This window comes from Muntiacus reevesi, chromosome 4 (genome assembly GCF_963930625.1).
Source record: "Muntiacus reevesi chromosome 4, mMunRee1.1, whole genome shotgun sequence".
Classification (NCBI taxonomy): Eukaryota; Metazoa; Chordata; class Mammalia; order Artiodactyla; family Cervidae; genus Muntiacus; species Muntiacus reevesi.
The window spans coordinates 110,134,633-110,158,380 of record NC_089252.1 but is presented as its reverse complement, the minus strand read 5'-3'; the positions used below and the strand labels follow the sequence as shown (position 1 = coordinate 110,158,380).

Genomic DNA, 23,748 nt, shown 5'->3' with positions numbered 1-23,748 from the left:
CAAAATATCCCAATAGCCAAAGCAATCTTGACAAAGAAAAACAGAGCTGGAGGAAAAGGCCCACTTTCTTCAGACCACACTACAAAGTTACAATTATCAAAACAATATGGTAGGGGCACACAAAAAGACAGATCAAAGGAAGAGGATGGAAAGCCCAGAAATAAACCCATGTACCCACGGTCAGTTAATCTAAACAAAAGGGGCAAGACTATACAACGGAGGAAAGACAGTCCCATCACTAAATGGTGCTTGGAAAACTGGACAACTCACATGCAAAAAAATAAACTGAAAACATTATTTAATACTATACACAAAAAAGATTCAAAATGGATAAAAGATCTAAATGTGACACTGGAAACTATAAAACTCAGAGGAAAACACAGGCAGAACATTCACATGACATAAATCTCAGAAATATCTTTTTGATCCGTCTCCCAGAGTAATGGAAATAAAAACAAATATAAACAAATGAGAGCTAATTAAGCTCAAATCTTTTGCATAGCAAAGGAAACAATAAACGAAATTAAAAACAACTCACATAATGGGAGAAAATATTTGCCAGTGATGTGGCCAACAAGGGATTAGTCTAAAAATTTACAAACAGCGCATGTGGCTTAGTATCATCAAAAGAAACAACTCAATCAAAAAATAAACAGAAGACCTAAACAAACAATTCTCCAAAGAAGACTTACAGAGGGAAAAGAGGCACATGAAGAGATGTTCAACATTGCTAATTATTACAGAAATGCAAATCAAAACTAAAACAGATATCACTTCACGTCAGACAGAATGGCTATCATCAAAATCCACAAGCAATAAATGATGGAGAGGGGGTGGCGAGAAGGGAACCCTCCTACACTGTTGGTGAGAATACAAACTGAAATAGCAACTATGGAAAAAAGAAGTATGGAGATTCTTAAAGAAACTACAAATAGAACTACTATATGATCCTGCAATCCGACTCCTGGGCATGTATCCAGGGAAAACCTGGTCAGAAAGGTTACATGCACTCCCAATGTTCTTTTTAGCACTGTTTACAATAGCCAAGACATAGAAGCAACCTAAATGATCATCAAAAGAAAAATGGATAAAGAAGATATGGTACATATTTACGATGGAATATCACTCAGTCATTAAAAAGGATGAAATAATGCCATTTGCAGCAACATGGATGGACCTGGAGATTGTCATACTAAGTGAAGTAAGTCAGAGTAAGAGAAATATGGTCAGTCAGTTTAGTTAGTTCAGTCACTCAGTTGTGTCCGACTCTTTACGACCCCATGAATCACAGCATGCCAGGCCTCCCTGTCCATCACAAACTCCTGGAGTTTACTCAAACTCATGCCCATTGAGTCAGTGATGCCATCCAGCCATCTCATCCTCTGTCGTCCCCTTCTCCTTCTGCCCCCAATCCTTCCCAGCATCAGGGTCTTTTCCAATGAGTCAACTCTTCGCATGAGGTGGCCAAAGCACTGGAGTTTCAGCTTCAGCATCAGTCCTTCCAATGAACACCCAGGACTGACCTCCTTCAGGATGGACTGGTTGGATCTCCTTGCAGTCCAAGGGACTCTCAAGAGTCTTCTCCAACACCACAGTTCAAAAGCATCAATTCTGCGGTGTTCAGCTTTCTTCACAGTCCAACTCTCACATCCATACATGACCACTGGAAAAACCATAGCCTTGACCAGACAGACCTTTGTTAGCAAAGTAATGTCTCTGCCTTTTAATATGCTATCTAGGTTGGTCATAACTTTCCTTCCAAGGAGTAAGCGTCTTTTAATTTCATGGCTGCAGTCACCATCTGCAGTGATTTTGGAGCACAAAAAAATAAAGTCTGACACTGTTTCCACTGTCTCCCCATCTATTTCCCATGAGGTGATGGGACCAGATGTCATGATCTTAGTTTTCTGAATGTTAAGCTTTAAGCCAACTTTTTCACTCTCCTCTTTCACTTTCATCAAGAGGCTTATTAGTTCCTCTTCACTTTCTGCCATAAGGATGGTGTCATCTGCATATCTGAGGTTACTGATATTTCTCCTGGCAATCTTGATTCCAGCTTGTGCTTCTTCCAGCCCAGCATTTCTCATGATGTATTCTGCATGTAAGTTAAATAAGCAGGGTGACAATCTACAGCCTTGACGTACTTCTTTTCCTATTTGGAACCAGTCTGTTGTTCCATGTACAGTTCTAACTGTTGCTTCCTGACCTGCATACAGGTTTCTCAAGAGGCAGGTCAGATGGTCTGGTATTCCCATCTCCTTCAGAACTTTCCACAGTTTATTGTGATCCACACAGTCGAAGGCTTTGGTGTTGTCAATAAAGCAGAAATAGATGTTTTTCTGGAACTCTCTTGCTTTTTCGAGGATCCAGTGGATGTTGGCAATCTGATCTCTGGTTCCTCTGCCTTTTCTAAAACCAGCTTGAACATCTGGAAGTTTATGGTTCACGTATTGCTGAAGCCTGGCTTGGAGAATTTTGAGCATTACTTTACTAGCGTGTGAGATGAGAGCAATTGTGCGGTAGTTTGAGCATTCTTTGGGATTGCCTTTCTTAGGGAGTGGAATGAAAACGGACCTTTTACAGTCCTGTGGCCACTGCTGAATTTTCCAAATTTGCTGGCATATTGAGTGCAGCACTTTCACAGCATCATCTTTCAGGATTTGAAATAGCTCAACTGGAATTCCATCACATCCACTAGCTTTGTTCATAGTGATGCTTTCTAAGGCCCACTTGACTTCACATTCCAGGATGTCTGGCTCTAGGTGAGTGATCACACCATTGTGATTATCTGGGTTGTGAAGATCTTTTTCGTACAGTTCTTCTGTGTATTTTTGCCACCTCTTTTTAATATCTTCCATTTCTGTTAGGTCCATACCATTTCTGTCCTTTATTGAGCCCACTGTTGCACGAAATGTTCCCTTGGTATCTCTAATTTTCTTGAAGAGATCTCTAGTCTTTCCCATTCTCTTGTTTTCCTCCATTTCTTTGCATTGATCACTGAGGAAGACTTTCTTATCTCTCCTGGCTATTCTTTGGAACTCTGCATTCAAATGGGAATATCTTTCCTTTTCTCCTTTGCTTTTAGCTTCTCTTCATTTCACAGCTATTTGTAAGGCCTCCTCAGACAACCATTTTGCCTTTTTGCATTTCTTTTCCATGGGGATGATCTTGATCCCTGTCTCCTGTACAATGTCACAAACCTCCGTCCATAGTTCATCAGGCTCTCTATCAGATCTAGTACCTTAAATCTATTTCTCACTTCCACTGTATAGTCATAAGGGATTTGATTTAGGTCATATCTGAATGGTCGAGTGGTTATCCCTACTCTCTTCAGTTTAAGTCTGAATTTGGCAATAAGGAGTTCATGATCTGAGCCACAGTCAGCTCCCGGTCTTGTTTTTGCTGACTGTATATAGAGCTTCTCCATCTTTGGCTGCAAAGAATATAATCAATCTGATTTCGGTGTTGACCATCTGGTGATGTCCATGTGTAGAGTCTTCTCTTGTGTTGTTGGAAGACGGTGTTTGCTATGACCAGTGCGTTCTCTTGGCAAAATGCTATTAGCCTTTGCCCTGCTTCATTCTGTACTCCAAGACCAAATTTGCCTGTTACTCCAGGTGTTTCTTGACTTTCTACTTTTGCATTCCAGTCCCCTATAATGAAAAGGACATCTTTTTTGGGTGTTAGTTCTAAAAGGTCTTGTAGGTCTTCATAGAACCGTTCAACTTTGGCTTCTTCAGCGTTACTGGTTGGGGCACAGGCTTGGATTATCGTGATACTGAATGGTTTGCCTTGGAAACGAACAGAGATCATTCTGTCGTTTTTGAGATTGCATCCAAGTACTGCATTTCGAAGCTACCCCTCGTCCAAGGTTAGAGGTAGCTACCGAGAGCGCCAGGCTGCGACAGCGCAGGAGCAGCGGCCGAGAGGAGCTTCCCCACCCCGGAGGTCAGGGGACCCACCCGAGAGGAGCTACCCCACCTCCAAGGAGCAGCTGCTGCGCGGGCGCAGGAGGGCCAAGAGGAGCTACTCCACGTCCAAGGTCAGGAGGGGCGGCCGTGAGAAGATACCCCTCGTCCAAGGTAAGGAGCAGCGGCTGCGCTTTGCTGGAGCAGCCATGAAGAGATACCCCACGTCCAAGGTAAGAGAAACCCAAGTAAGACGGTAGTTGTTGCAAGAGGGCATCAGAGGGCAGACACACTAAAACCATAATCACAGAAAACTAGCCAACTTGATCACAGGACCACAGTCTTGTCTAACTCAATGAAACTAAGCCATGTCATTTGGGGCCACCCAAGATGGTCAGGTCATGGTGGAGAGGTCTGACAGAATGTGGTCCACTGGAGAAGGGAATGGCAAACCACTTCAGTATTCTTGCCTTGAGAACCCCATGAACAGTATGAGAAGGCAAAATGATAGGATACTGAAAGAGAAACTCCCCAGGTCGGTAGGTGTCCAATATGCTACTGGAGATCAGTGAAGAAATAACTCCAGAAAGAATGAAAGGATGGAGCCAAAACAAAAACAATGCCCAGTTGTGGATGGGACTGGTGATAGAAGCAAGGTCCAATGCTGTAAAGGGGAATATTGCATAGGAACCTGGAATGTTAGGTCCATGAATCAAGGCAAATTGGAAGTGGTCAAACAGGAGATGGCAAGAGTGAATGTCGACATTCTAGGAATCAGTGAACTAAAATGGACTGGAATGGGTGAATTTAACTCAGATGACCATTATATCTACTACTGTGGGCAGGAATCCCTTAGAAGAAATGGAGTAGCCATCAAAATGGTGTAGTCAACAAAAAAGAAATATGGTATGATACCATTTATATGCAGAATCTTTGAAAAATTATACAAGTGAACATATTTACAAAACAGAAATAGACTCATAGGCTTAGAGAACAAACTTAGGGTTACCAGAGAGGACAGGTTGTGGGAGGGACAGTTAGGGAGTTTGGGACTGACATGTACACACTGTTATACTGAAAAAGGATAACCAACAAGGACCTACTGTATAGCAAAAGGAACTCTGCTCAATATTATGAAACAACCTAAATGGGAAGAGATAGATAAAAAACATTGAATCATTTTGCTGTACACCTGAAACTAACACCACACTGTAAATCAACCATATTTCAGTAAAACAAAACAAAGCAAAAAAAAGCTGCCAACCAAGGATACTTTACCTGGCAAACCTATCCTTCAGAAATGAAGGAGAGATAAAGACCCTCCCACACAGGAAACTTCCTGGTGGTCCTGTGGTTAAAAATCCACCTGCCAACGCAGGGGACATAGGTTCGATCCTTTGTCCAGAATCTAAGCTCCCACGTGCCACAGGGCAACTAAGCCCGCGAGCCACAACTACTGAAGCCCATGTGTCCCACAGCCCACGCTCTGCAACAAGAGAAACCACAGCAAAGAGACGCCCAAGCACCACAACTAGAGTGCAAAACCCCACTGGCCACAACTAGAGAAAGTCTGCTCACAGAAGAGTCCAGTGCAGCAAAAAATAAATATATAAATTAAAAAAAAAAGATTTTCCAAATCAAACAAATGTGTAGAGCATTCATCATCACTAGATCTGCCTTACAAGAAATACTAAAAGGAGTTCTTCAAAGTGAAATGAGAGGACATTAATAACATGAGAACATACGGAAATATAAAACACACTGGTAAAGGCCAAGTATACAATCAAATTCAAAATACAGTTGGCCCTCCCTATTCAAGAATTCCACATTCACAGTCTGAAAGAAATTGACTGAAAATATTTGAGGAAAAAAATCTCAGAGAAGTTTCAAAAAGTAAACCTTGAATATGCACTACTCCAGCTACAATTTACATAGCATTTACAACTGTGTACATGATATTTATACTGCATTAGGTATTATAAGCAATCTACAGATGACTTAAAGGTTATATGTAAGTACTATTCCATTTTATCCAAGGGACTTAGGCATTCATGGATTCTGGGTATACACAAGGGATGAGGGGTGTCATGGAATCAATCTCCCACATACTGAGGATAACTTTAGTACTGTATTATGCTGGTATGTTATCTCTTAACTCTAGTATAAAGGATAAGGCACAGAAGCATTAAAAATCACTATAGCTATAATAATTTCTACATGAATATGCAATATAAAAAGATGTAAAGTGTGATATCAAAAACATAAAGTGGAAGAAGAGAGAAAAGCACAGAATTTTTATATGCTATCAAAGTTAAGTTGTTATTAGCTTAAAATTGATTCTTAAAACTGTAAGATGTTTTTTATAACCCTCACAAAAATCAGAAAACTAGAGCAGACAGATAAAAGATCAAGATCAAAACATGCCACTAAGGATTCTCCAAAGTATTCAAGCAGTTCAGGCAGCTCAATATCTGAAAAACAAACAACCCAATTAAAACATGAGCAGAAGACCTAAACAGACATTTCTCCAAAGACGACATACAGAAGGCCATCAAACACAAGAAAAAACGTTCAACAGCACTCATTATTAGAGAAATGCAAATCAAAACTACAATGAGGTATCACCTCACACTAGTCAGAATGGCCATATCAAAAAACCTATAAACAATAAATGCTGGAAAGAATGTAGAGAAAAGGGAACGCTCTTGCATAGTTGGTACGAATGTAAACTGATATAGCCACTATGGAGAACAGTGTGGAGATTTATTTAAGAAAAAATACGAAAAATAAAACTACCAGTAACCCCACTCCTGGGCATATATCCTGAGAAAACCATAACTGAAAAAGACTGAAAAAGATGCAGTGCAGCATGCTCAGTGCAGCAACCTAGATGTCCACCGACAAATGAATGGAAAAAGAAGTTGTGATACATATATATAATGGAATATTACTCAGCCATAAAAGTGAAAAAAAATAAACAAAAAGGAATAAATTTGAGTCAGTGTCAGTGAGGTGGATGAACCTAGGGCCTGTTATAAAGAGTAAAGTGAGGGAGGTGGGAGGGGGGATCGGGATGGGGAATACATATAACCATGGCTGATTCATGTCAATGTGTGACAAATACCACTACAATATTGTAAAGTAATTAGCCTCCAACTAATAAAAATAAATGGAAAAGAAAAGAGTAAAGTAAGTCAGAAAGAGAAAAACAAATATTGTATAACAATGCATATATACAGAATCTAGAAGGATGGCACTGATGAATCTATGAACAGGGCAACAACAGACACACACACAGAGAAGAGACTTGTGGGCACGGAGCGGGAAGGACGGGGGGACAGACTGAGAGTGGCCTGAAGCATGTACATTAGCAAGAGTAAGACAGACCGCTAGTGGGAAGCTGCCGTACAACACAGGGGCTCACCCCAGTGCTCCGTGACAACCTAGAGGGATGGAATGGGGTGGGCGGTGGGAGGGAAGGTCAGGACGGAGGGGGCATATGTATGCTTATGGCTGACTCACATTGTTTTATGGCAGAAACCAACACACCATTGTAAAGCAATTACTCTCCAATTGATAAAAACAAACAAAAAAATTGTGTAAAATACAACTCTTCACTTTACATTGGAGGCTGATTAGATGAATCTGTTTTATTTTTTGTTTTTTTGTGGGAGGTGATAGATATGTATATTATCTTGACTGCAGTGATAGCTTCAGGATGTGTATGTGTGTATATATATATATGTTAAATTCATCAAATTGTACTTTAAATATTGTGCAGTTTATTGCATGACAATTTTACCTTAATTAAATTACTAAAAATACTTTAAAAAATACACCACTAAGGAAAATTTTTGAATTAAAAAAAAGTGATTATCAAGAGAGGAAGAAAGGAACAAACTACAAAACAGTCAGAACATAATAAGATACAACCAGCTGAGGTCAGAACATAATAAGATACAACCAGCTGAGCTAACAGAAAAGATTTAGTAAATCCTTGAGTGAGTGAAGTCGCTCAGTCGTGTCCAACTCTTTGTGATCCCATGGACTGTAGCCTACCAGGCTCCTCCTTCCATGGAACTTTCCAGGCAAGAGTACTGGAGTGGGTTGCCATTTCCAAATCCTTACCTATCAATAATTACTTTAAATCTTAATTCCTTACATCATCCATCTATCCAAAAGGCATACAGTAGCTGAATGGATTAAAAAAAAAAAAAAAAAAAAAAGACCCAACTATATGCTTCCCACAAGAGACTCAATTTAGCTTTTTTTATTATCAAGGAGAAACTTTATTAGCACAGGTAACCAAATGACATTTTATATCATCCATTTAAAGAGACTCAATTTAGCTTTAATGACACAAAAAGACTCAAAAGTGAAGGGATGGAAAAAGATATTTCATGCAAATGAAAACCAAAAGAGAGCAGGAATGGCTATACTTATACCAGACAAAAACTTAACAAGAGGGCTTCCCTGGAGGCTCACTGGTAAAGGATCTGCCTGGCAATGCAGGAGACATGGGTTCAATCCCTGATCCAGGAAGATCCCTCATGTCACAGGGCTACTAAGCCCATGAGCCACAACCGTTCCGAGTGAGCTCCAGGGCCGTGCTCTGCAACGAGAGAAGGCACCTCAGGGAGAAGACCGTGCACCACGAGAGAGCAGCCCTGCTCACCAGGAGAGAAGCGTGTGCAGCAACGAAGGCTCAGCACAGCCAAAACTAAACGAACACGAAATAAACAAAAACGCTTTTTAAAGCTGGACAAGAGACAAAAAGGTCATTATATAATGGAAACAAAGTCAATTCATCAAGAGTATGTAACACTTGTAAATATACATGCACCCATTATCAGAGCACCTAAATATGTTAAACAAATACTAACAGATCTGAAGGGAGAAAAAGATAATACAGTAATAGTAGGGGACCTCTATAGCCCACTTTCAACAAAACAGAGATTGTTCAAACAGAAAATCAATAAGGAAGCATCTGAATTTGAACTAAACTCCAGAACAAATGGACCCATACATGACACAAAATATTTCATCCAAACAGTACCAGAACACACATTCTTCTTCTCAACCGCACATGGAACATTCTTCAGGATAGATCCAGAGTTAGGTCAGAAAACAAGTATTAGAAAATTTATTAAGAATGAAGGAGGGACTTCCCTGGTGGTCCACTAGTTAAGAATTCGCCTTGCAATACAGGGGATGCAGGTTTGATCCCTGGTCAGGGAGCTAAGATCCCACATGCCAAGGAGCAACTAAGCCCGTGTGCTGCAACTACTGAACCTGCACCACAACGAGGTCGAGTCTGGGCACCGCAACGGAAGCTCCCGTTTAACACAGCGAAGACCGGACACAGCCAAGCAAATAAATCGATATTTAAAAAATGAAGTATCCTTTCTGACCACAATAATATGAAACTAGGCATCAGTAACAGGAAGAAAAACGGAAAGTTCACAAATGTGGAATTAAGGAACAAAATCTTCAAGAACTGATAGATCAGAGAAGAAATCAAAAGAGAACTTTAAAAATTTAAAAAATTTTAAAAATCATGATACAAAAATGGAAACACAACATACCAAAGCTTACGGAATGCAGCAAAAGCAGCTTTAAGAGGAAAGTTTATAATAATAAAGGTCTATGCTTAGCAAAAAAAGAACTATCTCAAATAGACAATGTAACTTAACACCTCAAGAACCAGAAAAAGCAGAATAAACTAAGCCTTTTACTTGGAAGAAAATAACAAAGATCAGAGTGGAAATAGTCTAAAAAGACAACAGAAAAGATGAATGAAACCAAAAGCTGGTTTTTTGAAAAGACAAAACTGACACACCTTTGGCTAGACTCATCAAAAGAGAGGATTCAATCAGAAATGAAAGGAGGTAATATCATAGAGGATATCATCTATATATCCTCTATACAGAGGATCATAAGAGACTTCTATGAAAAATTAGATGCCAAAAAAAACTGACAACCAAAAAGAAACGAATAGAATCTTAGAAACATACAACCAATAAGACTAAATCAAGAATAGAAAATCTGAACAGGCTGATTACTAGTGAGAAGACAGAAAGTTTTGGTCACTCAGTTGTGTCCAACTCTTTGTGACCCCGTGGACTGTAGTCTACCAGGCTCCTCTGTCCACAGAATTCTCCAGGCACAAATACTGCAGTTGGGTAGCTCCAGCTTCCGGTTCAAGATGGCAGAGTAGAAGGACATGCACTCATCTTCCACCAGAGCACCAAAATCTCAACTAGCCGTTGAACAACTATCGACTGGAGGATGGCAGGACCCACCATCCTGATACCCAACATCCAAAGACAAAGAAGAAGCCACAGTGAGATGGTAAGAGGGTTGCAATCATGATAAAATCAAATCCCATAACAGCCAGGTGGGTGACCCACAAACTGGAGAACAATAATATCAAAGAAGTTCTCCACTATAATGAAGGTTCTGAAACCCACATCAGGCTTCCCAGCCTGCAGATCCAACAAAGGGAACTGGGAGTCCCCAGGGAATCTGATCTTGAAGGCCAGCGGGATTCAATTATAGGACTTCCACAGGACTCGGGGAAACAGAGACTCCAATCTTCGCGGGCACAAACAAAATCATGTACATACCAAGACCCATTGGAAAGGAGCAGTGACCCTACAGGTGACTGAATCAAAACTACCTGCTAGTGTTGGAGGGTCTCCTGTAGAGGCATGGGTCAGCAGGGGCTCGCCACAGGGACGGGGGCACTGGAACAGCAGTCCTGGAAGATTCCCCTTGGAGTAAGCCCTCTTGGAGGTCACCATTAACCCTACCATAGAGCCTGCAGATCCCAGAGTTGGGTCACCTCAGGCCAAACAACTAACAACAAGAGAGTGCATCAGCAGATAATTGGATTAAAGCTTTACTGAGCAAAGCCTTGCCCACCAGAGCAAAACCCAGTTTTTCCCCACAGCCATCCCTCCCATCTGAAAGGTTACTCACGCCCTTTAGCCTCCTCCATCAGAAGGCAGACAGAAGAAGCAAAAAAGCCACAACCCCACAGCAGCTAGAACAAAAACCACATTACAGAAAGTGAATCAGGATGAAAAAGCAGACAGTTATGTACCAGAGGAAGGGACAACATAAAACAGCAGAAAAACAACTTGATGAAGTGGAGATAAGCAACCTTCCAGAAAAAGAATTCAGAATAATGATAGTGAAGATGATCCAGGATCTCAGGAAAACAATGGAGGTATAAGAAATGTTTACCAAAGACTTAGCAGAACTAAAGAACAAACAACAAACAGAGATGAATAATACACTAAAAGGAATCAACAGCAGAATAACTGAGGCAGAAGAATGGATAAATGACCTGGGGGACAGAATGGTGGAAATCACTGCCAAACAACAGAATAAAAAAGATAATGAAAACAAACAAACAAAAAAAGGAAACAGCCTAAAAAACCTCTGAGACAAATAAAACACACCAACATTTGCATTATAGGGGTCCCAGAAGGAGAAGAGAAAGACCTGAGACAATATTTAAAGTGATAATAGCTGAAAACTTCCCTAACATGGGAAGGGAAATAGTTAACCAAGTCCGGGAAGTAGAGAGAGTCCCAGGCAGGATAAGCCCAAGGAGGAACACACCAAAACACATAGTAATTAAACTGACAAAAATTAAGGACAAAGATAAAATATTAAAAGCCACGAGGGAAAACTGACAACAACCTACCAGTTGATTTCTCAACAGAAACTGTACAAGCCAGGAGGGAATGGCAAGACTTATTTAAAGTGATAAAAAGGAAGAAACTGCAACCAAGAATACTCTACCCAGCAAGACTCACATTCAGATTTGATGGAGAAATCAAAAGCTTTCAAGACAAGCAAAAGCTAAGAGAATTCAGCACCATCAAACCAGCTTTATAACAAATACTAAAGGAACGTCTCTAGACAGAAAACTGAAGAGAAGGAAAAGACCTACAGAAAATAAACCCAAAATAATTAAGAAAATGGTAATAGGACCATATATATGGATAATTACCTTAAATGTAAGTGGATTAAATACACCAAACAAAAGACATAGACTAGCTGGGTAGATGAAAAAATGTTCACGTATGCACTTCCACTTACCACATCATTCTGCTTGACCACTCCCAAGTTGTAGGTAATTATTTTATACTGTTAGGTTAATCATGTTCCTATTATGGCCTGCAACTGTAATTATCTTTTTGTCTGGCTTATTGACTGTGAAAACTGGTAAACATCTTTTACTGTTGTGATTACATAACTATTATTCACTTAATACCACTGTATCATGATTGGTCAACAGAAAAATAATGGAATTCTATATCACTAAAACTACCATTTAATAGAAAAAGTTGTAATCACTTTTTAAAACCCAGATGCATATCAGAATTATCTTGGAATTAAAAAAAAGAAGTCCAGGCATTGATTTTTTCCCTCTCCAAAGCTCCAGATATCTTTCTAATGAGCAATCATGTTTAAAAACAACTGGACTATATGATGATCTTTTATCTAGTTTCACCTCTTCTATTTCACATTCAGTGCTCCCATTTCATTTCGTTTATATTTTACAATTTCTCCATCACTTTGTTTTTCATGTTCTTTCTCAACCCTTTATCAAGCACAGTAGAAAAGCTTTTGTATACATAAATAATATGTATTTTATATATATTTAAAAACTTATGAATTTTTGCCTAACTAAAAAATTTATGACATTTTTGGGGGGAAAAAAGAATATTGGAGTGGGCAGCCATTCCCTTCTCCAGGAGATCTTCCCAAACCCAGGGATCAAAACCAGGTCTCCTGCATTGCAGGTGGATTCTTTACCATCTAAGCCACCAGGGAAGCCAGAGGAGACTGAATCAGAAATCAAAAACCTCCCAACAAACAAAAGCCCAGGACTAGATGGCTTTACTGGTGAATTCTACCAAACATTTAAAGAGGTGTTAAGGCCAATCTGTCTCAAATTCTTCCAAAAAAACTGAAGAGGAAGAAACTTTTCCATACTCATTTTAAGAGGCCAGCATTACCTGGATGCCAAAGCCAGACAGGGGAGACTGCAAGAAAGAAAATTATAGGACAATATCCCTGACAAAAAGAGAGTCAAAACTCAACAAAATCTTAGTAAACTAAATTTAACAGCATACTGAAAAGATCACACACTTCTCTGGTAGAGAATTTCCCTGGTGGTCCAGTGCTTAAGAATCCACTTTGCCAATGCTGGGGACATGGGTTTGATCTCTGGTCCAGGAAGATCCCACATGTCACGAAGCAACTAAGCCCACGAGCCACAACTACTGAGCCCATGTGCTGGAAGTACTGAGCCCAAGTGCTGCAACTACTCAACACCTACACAGCCTGCGCTCCGTAACAAGAGAAGCCACCACAATGAGAAGCCTGCACACTCCAACCAAGAGCAGCCCCTACTCGCTGCAACTAGAAAAAGACTGAGCCCGGCACCAAAGGCCCAGCACGGCCACAGGCTAATCAATTGGTTTAAAAGGCCACACGCTGTGACCAGGAGGGTCTACTCTGGAATGTACAGACGGCCCAACCCGCAAATCAATCAAGGCGATATGCCACCGTCACAGAATAAAAATCCTACGATCAGCAACAAACACAGAAAAAGCCTAACAAAACTCAGCATCCTTTCACGATAAGAAAAAACTCTCAACAAATTGGGAACAAGGGAATGTACCTCAACCATAGTAAAGGCCATATATGACAAGCCCACAGTTAACATCATAATCATTGGTGAAAAGCTAAAAGTTTTTCCTCTAAGAGCTGGAGCAAAACAAGGGAGTCCACTACTTTTTTTTTTTTTTTGGCTGTGCCATGTGGCGTGTGGGATTTCAGTTCTCTGACCAGGGATCAAACTCAAGCCCTTAGCATTAAGAGCATGGAGTCCTAACCACTGGACCACCAGGGAATTACCATGAAAGTGAAAGTTGTGCAGTCATGTCCGACTCTTTGGCACCCCATGGACTATACAGTCCTTGGAATTCCCCAGGCCAGAATACTGGAAAGCGTAGCCTTTCCCTTCTCCAGGGGATCTTCCCAACCCAGGAATCAAGCCGGGGTCTCCTGCATTACAGGCAGATTCTTTACCAAGCTATCAGGGAAGCCCTGGGAATTCCCATGGGTGCCCACTATTGCTGCTTCTATTTAACATGGGACTGGAAATCCTAGTCAAATCAATTAGGCAGGAAAATAAATTTTTAATACTCAAATTGGAAAGGAAGAAATAAAACGGTCTCTGCTTGCAGATGACATGATCATATGTCCTAAAAACTATTCACACTGATAAATTCAGTATAGTTGCAGGATATAATATCAATATACAAAGTCATCTGCATTTCTATTGGGTTGGCCAAAAGGTTTCAAGCTTTTCCGTAATGCCCTACAGAAAAATCCAAAGGAACTTTTTGGTCAACCCAATAAATGTTAACAACAAATTGTCAGAAAAAGAAACAAGAAAACGATCCCATTTAGAGTATCAGCAAAAAGAATAAAACACTTAAGAACAAATTTAACCAAAGAGATAAAAGACCTGTACACTGAAAACCATAAGACACTGATGAAAGGAATTGAAGAAGATAGAAACAAAGAGAAAAATATTCCAAGTTCATGAATTGAAAAAAGAATATTATTAAAATGTCCATACTACCCAAGCAATCTAGATTCAGTGCAACCTTCATCAAAATTCCACTGGTGTTTTTCACAGAAACAAGAAAATAATCCTGTAATTCGTGTGGAACCATAAAAGATCCCAAAGAGCCAAAGCAATCTTGAGAAAGAACAGTAAAGTTATAGGCATCATATGCTATAATAATCCAGCAGTATGGTACTAGCATTAAAAAACAGAAACACAGACCAGTGGAACACAGCAGTTAAGTTCTGATATAAACCATACATGTAGGGTCAACTACTCTTTGACAAGGAACCAAGAATATACAATGGAGAATGGACAGTCTCTTCAATAAATGGTGTTTGGAAAACAGGATATCCACATACAAAAGAAGAAAACTGGATCCCTATGTAGGTGTAAGTGGTGTAAGTGGTGATCCCTTGCACCACTTACAAAAGTTAACTTAAAATAAATAGATCAAAGACTTAAGTGTAAAATCTAAAATCATAAAAATCCTAGAAGGTTACATATAGAATATGCTCCTTGATACTGGTCCTGGCAATGCACAGGCCAAAAAAAAAAACAGTAAAGAAAAAAAAGTATTAGGTTGGCATAAAGTTCATTTGGATTTTTCTGTATCGTGAAAAAACCAGAACAAACTTCTTTTTGGCCAAAACAATACTACATTAAAGTAAAAGGCTCTACACAGCAAAGGAAACAATCAATAAAATAAACAGACAATGTATGGACTGGGAGAAAACATTTGCAAACCATATATCTGATAAGGGATTAATATCCAAACACGTACCACTAGATAGCAAAACAAACAATAAAACAACTTGATTAAGAAATGGGTAAAGGACCAGAACACACATTTTTCCAAAGACACACAAATGGTACATAAAAAGATGCTCAACATCATTAATCAGAAATAGACAAATCAAAACCACAATAAGACATCATCTCACACTGTTAGGATGGTTTCAATAAAGAAGACAATATACGCTGGAAAGGATGTGGAGAAAAGGGGATTCTTGTACACTGATGGTGGAACTGTAAATTGGTACAGCTGTTATAGAAAACACTATGGAAATTTCCCCAAAATTTAAAAACCAAACTACCAAAAAAAAAAAAATAAACACTACCATTTCTTCAGTAAGGAGTGCTGGGAAAATTGGACAGCTACATGTAAATGAATGAAACTGGAACACTCCCTAACACTATACACAAAAAATAAACTCAAAATGGATTAAAGACCTGTATGTAAGGCTGGATATTATAAGACTCTTAGAGGAAAACATAGGCAGAACACTGTTTGACATAAATTGCAGCAAGATCTATTTTGATCCACCTCCTAGGGTAAGGAAAATAAATAAAAACTAATATAAACAAATGGAACCTAAACTAAAAGGCTTTTGCACGCAAAGGAAACCATAAACAAAAGGACAACTCTCAAAATGGGAAAAATATTTTCAAGTGAAGGAACCAAGAAAGGATCAACCTCTAAAATATATTAACAGCTCATGAAGTTCAATATCAAAAAACAACCCAATCAAAAAGTGGGCCGAAGATCGGGCTTCCCTGGTTCAGTGGTGAGGAGTCCACCTGCCAGTGCAGGAGAATCCCACATGCCTCAGAGCAGCCAGGCCCGCGCTCGAGGGCCCAGGAGACACAGCTACTGAGCCGACAAGCTGCAAATACTGAAACCTGCACACCCTAGAATCCATTCTAAGCAACAAGAGAAGCCACCGCAAAGAGAAGCCCATGCACCACAACTAGAGAGCAGCCCCCACCAGCCGCAACTAGAGAAAAGCCTGCACTGCAACCAAGAACAAGCACAGCCAAAAATAAGTAATTTTTTAAGTGGGCAGAAGATCTAAATAGACATTCCAAAGAGGACATAGAAATGGCTAAAAAACACATGAAAAGATGCTTAACATCACTAATTATTAGAGAAATGCAATTCAAAACTATAATGAGGTATCACCTCACACGGGTCAGAATGGCCCTAATCAAAAAGTCTACAAACAATAAATGCTGGAGCAGGTGCACAGAAAAGGGAACTTTCGCACACTGTTGGTGGGAATGTAAAGTGGCACAGCCACTATGGAAAACAGTATGGAGGGTCTTTAAAAAAATAAAAGTAGAGCTACCATGTGATCCAGCAATCCCACTCCTAGGCACATACACAAAAAAACCATCTGAAAAGATACATGCCTCCCAGTGTTCACTATAACACTATTTACAATAGCCAGGACATGGAAGCAACCTAAAAATGTTCATCGACAGACGAATGGATTTAGAAGGTGTAGTATATATATACACAATGGAATAATAGCCATAAAAAATAATGAAATAATGCCACTTGCAGCAACAGGAATGGACCTATAGATTGTTCTAATGAGTGACGTCAGACAGAAAAAGACAAGCATCATACAATACTGCTTGCATGTGGAATCTAATAAAAGGGTACAAATGAACTTATCTACAAAACAGAGAGCTAGAGATGTAGAAAACAAACTTATGGCTGCCAGAGGGTAGGAGCAGGGGGATAAACTGGAGGCTGGGGACTGACATACACACACCACTATACATGAAACAGGCAACTAACGAAGCTCTGCTGTGGCGCACAGGGAACTCTACTCAACACTCTGCAACAGCCTAAATATGGGAACGAATCTAAAAAAGAGTGGGTACATGTATAACTGATCCACCTCGCTGTGGACCTGAAACTAACATAAGACTATAAAGCAACTGTACTCCAATAAAAATTAAAAAAAAAAAAAACCAGCCTACCATATAATCCAGCAATTCCACTTACATACATCCAAAGATATCATTTCTTGAGGAGATTATCTGCATGCCTAGGCTTAGTTCAGGATTATCCACAGTAGCCAAGACATGCAAACAGCCTCCCTGTCCATCAGCAGATAAACAGATATGGCAGGGCTCTGTGTATTAAAGTATCAATCAGTCACGAGAAAGAAGGAAATCCTGAAATTTGCAGCAACATGGAAGAATCTAGAGAACATGATGGTAACTGAAATCAGCCAGAAAGACAAATACTGTATGATCTCCCTCATAAGTGGAATCTAAAAATCAAAGTGTCAAACTCATAGAAACAGAGAGTAAACCTAGATGCCCATCAGCAGGCGAATGGATAAGGAAGCTGTGGTACATATACACCATGGAATTTACTCAGCCATTAAAAAGAATTCATTTGAATCAGTTCTAATGAGAAGGATGAAACCGGAGCCCATTATACAGAGTGAAGTAAGCCAGAAAGATAAAGACCAATACAGTATACTAATGCATATATATGGAATTTAGAAAGATGGTAACGATAACCCTATAAGCAAAACAGAAAAAGAGATACAGATGTACAGAACAGACTTTTGGACTCTGTGGGAGAAGGCAAGGGTGGGATGTTTAGCGAGAACAGCATTGAAACACGTATACTATCTAGGGTGAAACAGATCACCAGCCCAGGTGGGATGCATGAGACAAGTGCTCGGGGCTGGTGCACTGGGAAGACCCAGAGGGATGGGATGGGGAGGGAGGTGGGAGGGGGGATCGGGATGCGGAATACATGTAAATCCATGGCTGATTCATGTCAATGTATGGCAAAAAAAAAACTACAATATTGTAAAGGAATTAGCCTTCAACTAATTAAAATAAATGGAAAAAAAAAAAAAGAAACAGAGAGTGGAATGGTGGTCACCAGGGCCTGGGAGAGATGCAGCGATGGTTGTCAAAGGGCAGAAGCCTTCACTGATAAGACGAATAAGCTCTGGGGAATTTAACACATAGCACAGTGACCACAGTAAACAATACTGTGGGTACTTGAAAACTGCTGAAAGAACAGACTACAAGTATTCTCACTACAAAAAAAAAAGGTAACTGAGGTGATGGATGTGTTGATTAACCCGATTGTGGTAATTATTTCACAAAATACACATATGTCAAATCATCATGTTGTATACTTTAAATAAACACAATTCTGTTAATTACACTTTAATTAAACTGACAAATGCTTGAATATTTATATACATATTTACATTTAAAAATATACAGTAAGATACAGACTTCAACTACATATTTACATCCTTCTCAACCTCAAAGCTAAAGTCAAGCCCAATGGGAACACATTAAAAGACTTCCATTAAAGTCAGGCCAAACTCATCTTTCCTCTTCTCCGCCATCCTGTGCGCGGCTGAGTTCTGTCCTCACCACGTCTTCTCACAAGACTTTCGGGATCAAGCGATTCCTGGCCAAGAAGCAAAAGCAGAATCGTCCCATTCCTCAATGGATTCGAATGAAAACTGGCAATAAAATTAGGTACAACTCCAAGAGAAGACACTGGAGAAGAACCAAGCTGGGTCTATAAGAAGCCTCACATAAAAAGTGGCACACATGTTAAGATCACTTATTTAAGCAGCCATATCACAGTGAGAACATCACTACTGTAATGCTTGGCTCCCGATGTTTCTTATTTCCTCACTATCAGTCTGAGACCATCAGTCTGAGACCAGTAATAAATATGATATGTTACGTTGGAACTGTTATTGTATTATATGGTTTGTGATGACGTACTGAATAAATACTCCTGTCAGGACACAGGGCTGTCCAATGATAAAAAAATAAATAAATAAATAAAGTCAGGCCAAACAAAGCTATGTACCTCACCAGCAATATTTACTACTGTTGTGGAGGTACCACCTATCACAAAAAGACAACAGAAGGAAAACACAGGTATACAACCAGAGGAAAAATTTATTTGTGGATAATATTATATACCTAAAAAATCCAAGAGAAGCAACTGAAGACCTATCATAATTAATTAAAAACCAGGTGAGATGACAAAAATTAATACATACAAATCAACACATCCACATACATCATCATCAAGTAGGTGGAAGGGAAAATGCTTCAGCATTAAAAACAAATAAGAAAGACCTGAGAATACACTTGGCATGAAATCCAAGTGTATTAAGAAATCCATCAAAACTAAAACCAGACTCAAAGAGAAAGGCATGTAATCTAAGTAGGGAAGATTCATCATCAAAATGTCACTTTTCTTACACTAACCTAAAACTGTAATTTAGTCCCAATAAAAATAAACAGGACTTTTTACAAACAAACTTGTCTTAAAGTTCATACAGAAAAACAAAAAACAGCAAGGAAAGTTGTGAAAAATAAAGAAAATGAATTAGATTTTACTTTCCCAAACACTGAAATTTGCTATAAAACTAGGGTAACTAAAACAATGATACCAACACATTAAAACATGGATTAATATCTACAATTGAAAGTCCAGAAATAGACCCAATATACATGATATGTGGCAAAGTATATCACACATAGTAAATGATAAAAGGATATTTAAAGAAGTGGGGAAAAGATGAATTGTTCAAAAAAAGGTATTTCAACAAATGAGCAGCCAATTGGGAAAAATTAAATTGGACCCACAACTTCACACCAAAAAAATTCCAAATGGATAAAGACTAAAAGGTTAAAAATGAAACATAAAAAGTACTTTAAGAAACCACAGGATAATTTTTCACACACTTCTACCAGGGGAAATCTTTCTATCTATGACAGAGAACCCAAAAGCCTTAAAAAGTCAATTAAAAATCATTTTTTTTTTCATGACAAAATCATCCTAAGTATCGATAAAAAATATTTAAAAATCTATAAAAATATAACTGCAACTCCTATCACTGACAAAGTGCAAAGTTTCTTCCTATATAATTTTTTTTACAAAATTAAGAAACACCAAAGCCCAGGAGAAAAACAGGCCAAGGATACAACTGACTTCACAGAAAATGGAAATGGCCCTTAAATCTTAAATTAACTTTTCCACAGGATGAACTAAGAAGTTTGGGGGGGGTGGGGGGGAATGTAGTTTTTCTTTTTTAACATAACAAACTGGCAAAGATCAGGACTTCTTGGTGATTCAGCAGTTAAAAATCTGCCTTGCAATGCAGGGGACACGGGTTTGATCCCTGGTCCAGAAGCTAGATCCCCCAGGACTCGGAGCAACTAAGCCCGTGAGTCACAGCTCCTGAGCCACTGTGCCACAACCAGAGAGTCCATATGATGCAACCAAGATCCCCCGTGCTGCAACTAAGACTCGACACGGCCAAATAAATACATTTAAAAACAAAAAAACTGGCCAAGTCCAGACTGTGAGATACCACTGTGTTGGTGAGGGTGTGGATAAACAGGCGCTGCGCACTGGCTGGGAGCTGAAGTGCACAAAGCCTCTGCGGAGGTGTAACCTGTGAGAGTGCTCACCCCCACAAGAGCACATGCTCGCCTCCCAGCACTCCTGCTCGGGTAAGCGAAGGGACACAGGCCCTCGGCCACGCGTGGACTGACGCATACGGAACGCCTCGGCGGTGTCTGCATCAGCAAAAGGCAAAACACCTTACACACCCATCCATAGAGCGCTGGCTAAATAAAACTACATCCTGACAATGGAATATTCTCCAGTTGTAAAAGACAATAAAAAGCTCTTACGTATTGACAACGATCTATCACAAACAGTGAAAAGAGCAAGTGCACTACTTTTCATGTAAAAGAAAGGAGTTCTCTGTGTATTCGTCTGTATTACGCACAGAACAGGCCTGAACAGACACTCGAAAACTTGTAACTCTGGCTGCCTCTGGGAAAAGGATCTGGTGTCCAGGGGCAAGACGGAAGGGAAACATTCTGGTGTACACCCTGCTGTACCTTTTAAATTTTGTGCTAAGTGAATACAGTACTGCCCTGAAAAGCTAAAATTAAAAAAAAAAAAAAAAAAAAGTGAAGGCCGCCTTCCAGGAGCAGCAGCCTTCTACTCTGAGCTTCTGTAACTGTATTTCCACTTGGCTCTGTGTTTGTTCTGACTGACTGAGGTCCCTCCTGGGAGGTCACAGCTGAATCACCTTTGTGTTCCCTAGAGTGGCCAGCACCTCATTTGGTGCCGAGAGGAAAGTCACTGTAGGTCTGTTCACTGTACTAAACTAGTCCACTGGTGCAAAGAATTTATCTTTGGAGGGCAAGTTGATTTGCAAAGTGGATCAATGACCAGGACAGGAAATTCTGCTTCTCTAAGCATTAAAATTACCCAAATAAGCTGGAAGGATTTTCAGCAGACTTAAATTAACAGTACTGAAAAAAGAAAGGAGTTTCAGTTAATGAATGAAAGCTGGTTTCAAAGAATTTGAAGCCTGAAAACATAATATTCAAGAGGATGACTATTGCCACAATTAGGGTAATTGTTGGGATGGCGCAGCAATACCCGTATTGAAGGAAGCCTAATTTAACAGTTGTGATGGTCATCGCAAATAACCATTACAGGATGCTGACCCCTCTGCACAATTCAGCATCAACAGATACACTGAAGACTTTCTTCCACAACGCCAGCAACCTACATTTTCATTCCCTCTTGACATCGTCAGCAATGACTAACAAATGGATTGAACTGACTACTAAGAACATGGGCAAAGAATCTGTGTTAAAGCTAGAAACAATGCAGGAGTTCAATGGGGAAGGCCTGTCATCTCGTAAGACTGCTGGCCCAGAGGTAGGGTGCCCTCAGTCTTGGTCTCAGAAGCACGGCCAGGACCAGACCCCTGCTCTCACCACACAAAGGGATGTCCAGACCTCACAGAATGGAAGCCTCTTGCCTGTGGCTTCCTGACAGAAGTGTGCTCTGCTGGAAAGTACCAAGCTTCTTGAGAGTTTTCTCAAAAGTGAAGGTGTGATGAATCTAGATTTTATTACTGTCTCAAGAGTTTTTAATATAAACACCACATGAAAAATGGTTCCATTCCAAACACAAAACATGCAAAAGACCTGTTCGTGAGGGAGAGAGTGCCCAAGAGAGCCAAGAGATGAGAGGGACACCTGGTAAAAGTTTTTTCAGGAACTGGTACTGGGAAAACACGACAGCCCCATGCAAAAAAGTTGACGTGGACCCTTACATCGTATATAAAAATTAACTGAAAATTGATCAAAGACCTAAACAAAGAACTAGAACTAACAAAACTCTTAAAAGAAAAACATAGGGGTAAAACCTTCATGATACTGATTCTGAAAGGATTTTGTGGACATTACACCAAAAGCACAGGAAAAAAAAAGAAAATCATTTTTGTACATCAAAGAAAACTACCGACAGAGTGGAAAAACAACTCAAAGAATGGAAAAATATATTGGCAAATCATATATCTAAGAAGAGATTAATATCCAGAATACAGAAAGAACTGCCACAACTCAGCAACAACAAAAAACTCAATTCAAAAATGGGTAAGTAGGGACTTCCCCAGGGGTCCAATGGTAGGACTCTGTGCTTCCACTGCAACAGGCACGGGTTCAATCCCCGGTCGGGAAACTAAGATCCCATGTGCCCGCTGCTTGGCCAAAAAAAAAAGAGAGAAAAGGGCAAATGACTTGAATAGATACACTGAATACAAATGGACAAAAAGCACATAAAACTGCTCAACATCACTAATCATTACAGAAATACAAATCAAAGCCATAATGAGATATCACTTCACACTCAATAGGTCGGCTTTTATTTCTTAAAAAACAGAAAAATAACAAGTGTTGGGACACATGACTGTGCTTGCAATCATCTAAAAACTAAGACATATTATTTGAGAACATGTAATGTATTAAGGAATTTGGAGGGAAATTGCTACATTACTTTATATGCAACATACACTATATGTATGTTCTGTATATGTATAATCAACGCACTATTTCTTCTCAGTCTGGTACTGGGAGTTATATGAATATACAATTATTAAAGTACCCCCCACAAAATAAAAAAGGACTTCCCTAGCGGTCTAGCAGTTAAGACTGCGCTTTCAATGCCGGGGTGCAGGTTCGATCCCTGGTTGAAGAACTGAGATCCCAAATGCTGAGTGGCGTAGCCAAGAAAAAAGTATCAGTAAGGATGAGACGTAACTAAGTGATACATCACAATGGACCACTACTCTCTGCTTTTGTGTATATTTCAATTTAATGATAATAAACATTAATAAACAGAGAAGGCCTTTGAAATGTACAAGGCTTTTTCAGAATGAACTCCTTTACAAAATTTAGCAGCAATGAATACACAAGGATGAAAGACCTAACCTTAAAGACTAAAAACTCTTAAAAGAAAACAGAGGGCAAAAGCTTCACATTAGATTTGGCAATTCCTTGGTATAATACCAA

The 23,748-nt window shown here is 39.6% G+C and overlaps 2 protein-coding genes across 2 annotated transcripts in view; one reads left to right on the top strand and one right to left on the bottom strand.

The window, feature by feature from the left end:
• Window positions 1–23,748, bottom strand: part of SCAP (SREBF chaperone) — a 98,347-nt gene that overhangs the window by 63,904 nt on the left and 10,695 nt on the right. The window lies entirely within an intron of this gene.
• Window positions 8,481–19,052, top strand: LOC136167483 (large ribosomal subunit protein eL39-like). Its single transcript, XM_065935041.1, has 2 exons — window positions 8,481–8,500; window positions 18,760–19,052. Exons 1-2 carry the CDS (start codon window positions 8,481–8,483, stop codon window positions 18,926–18,928), a joined length of 189 nt encoding a protein of 62 aa, XP_065791113.1. The 3' UTR covers window positions 18,929–19,052.

What these genes read in the sequence shown, in the direction of transcription:
- LOC136167483 (XM_065935041.1), top strand. Translation starts at nt 8,481, where the DNA reads ATGAGCCACAACCGTTCCGA. An exon ending in ATGAGCCACAACCGTTCCGA is followed by an intron (nt 8,501 to 18,759) that starts GTGAGCTCCAGG and finishes TGCGCGGCTGAG; the next exon opens with TTCTGTCCTCACCACGTCTT.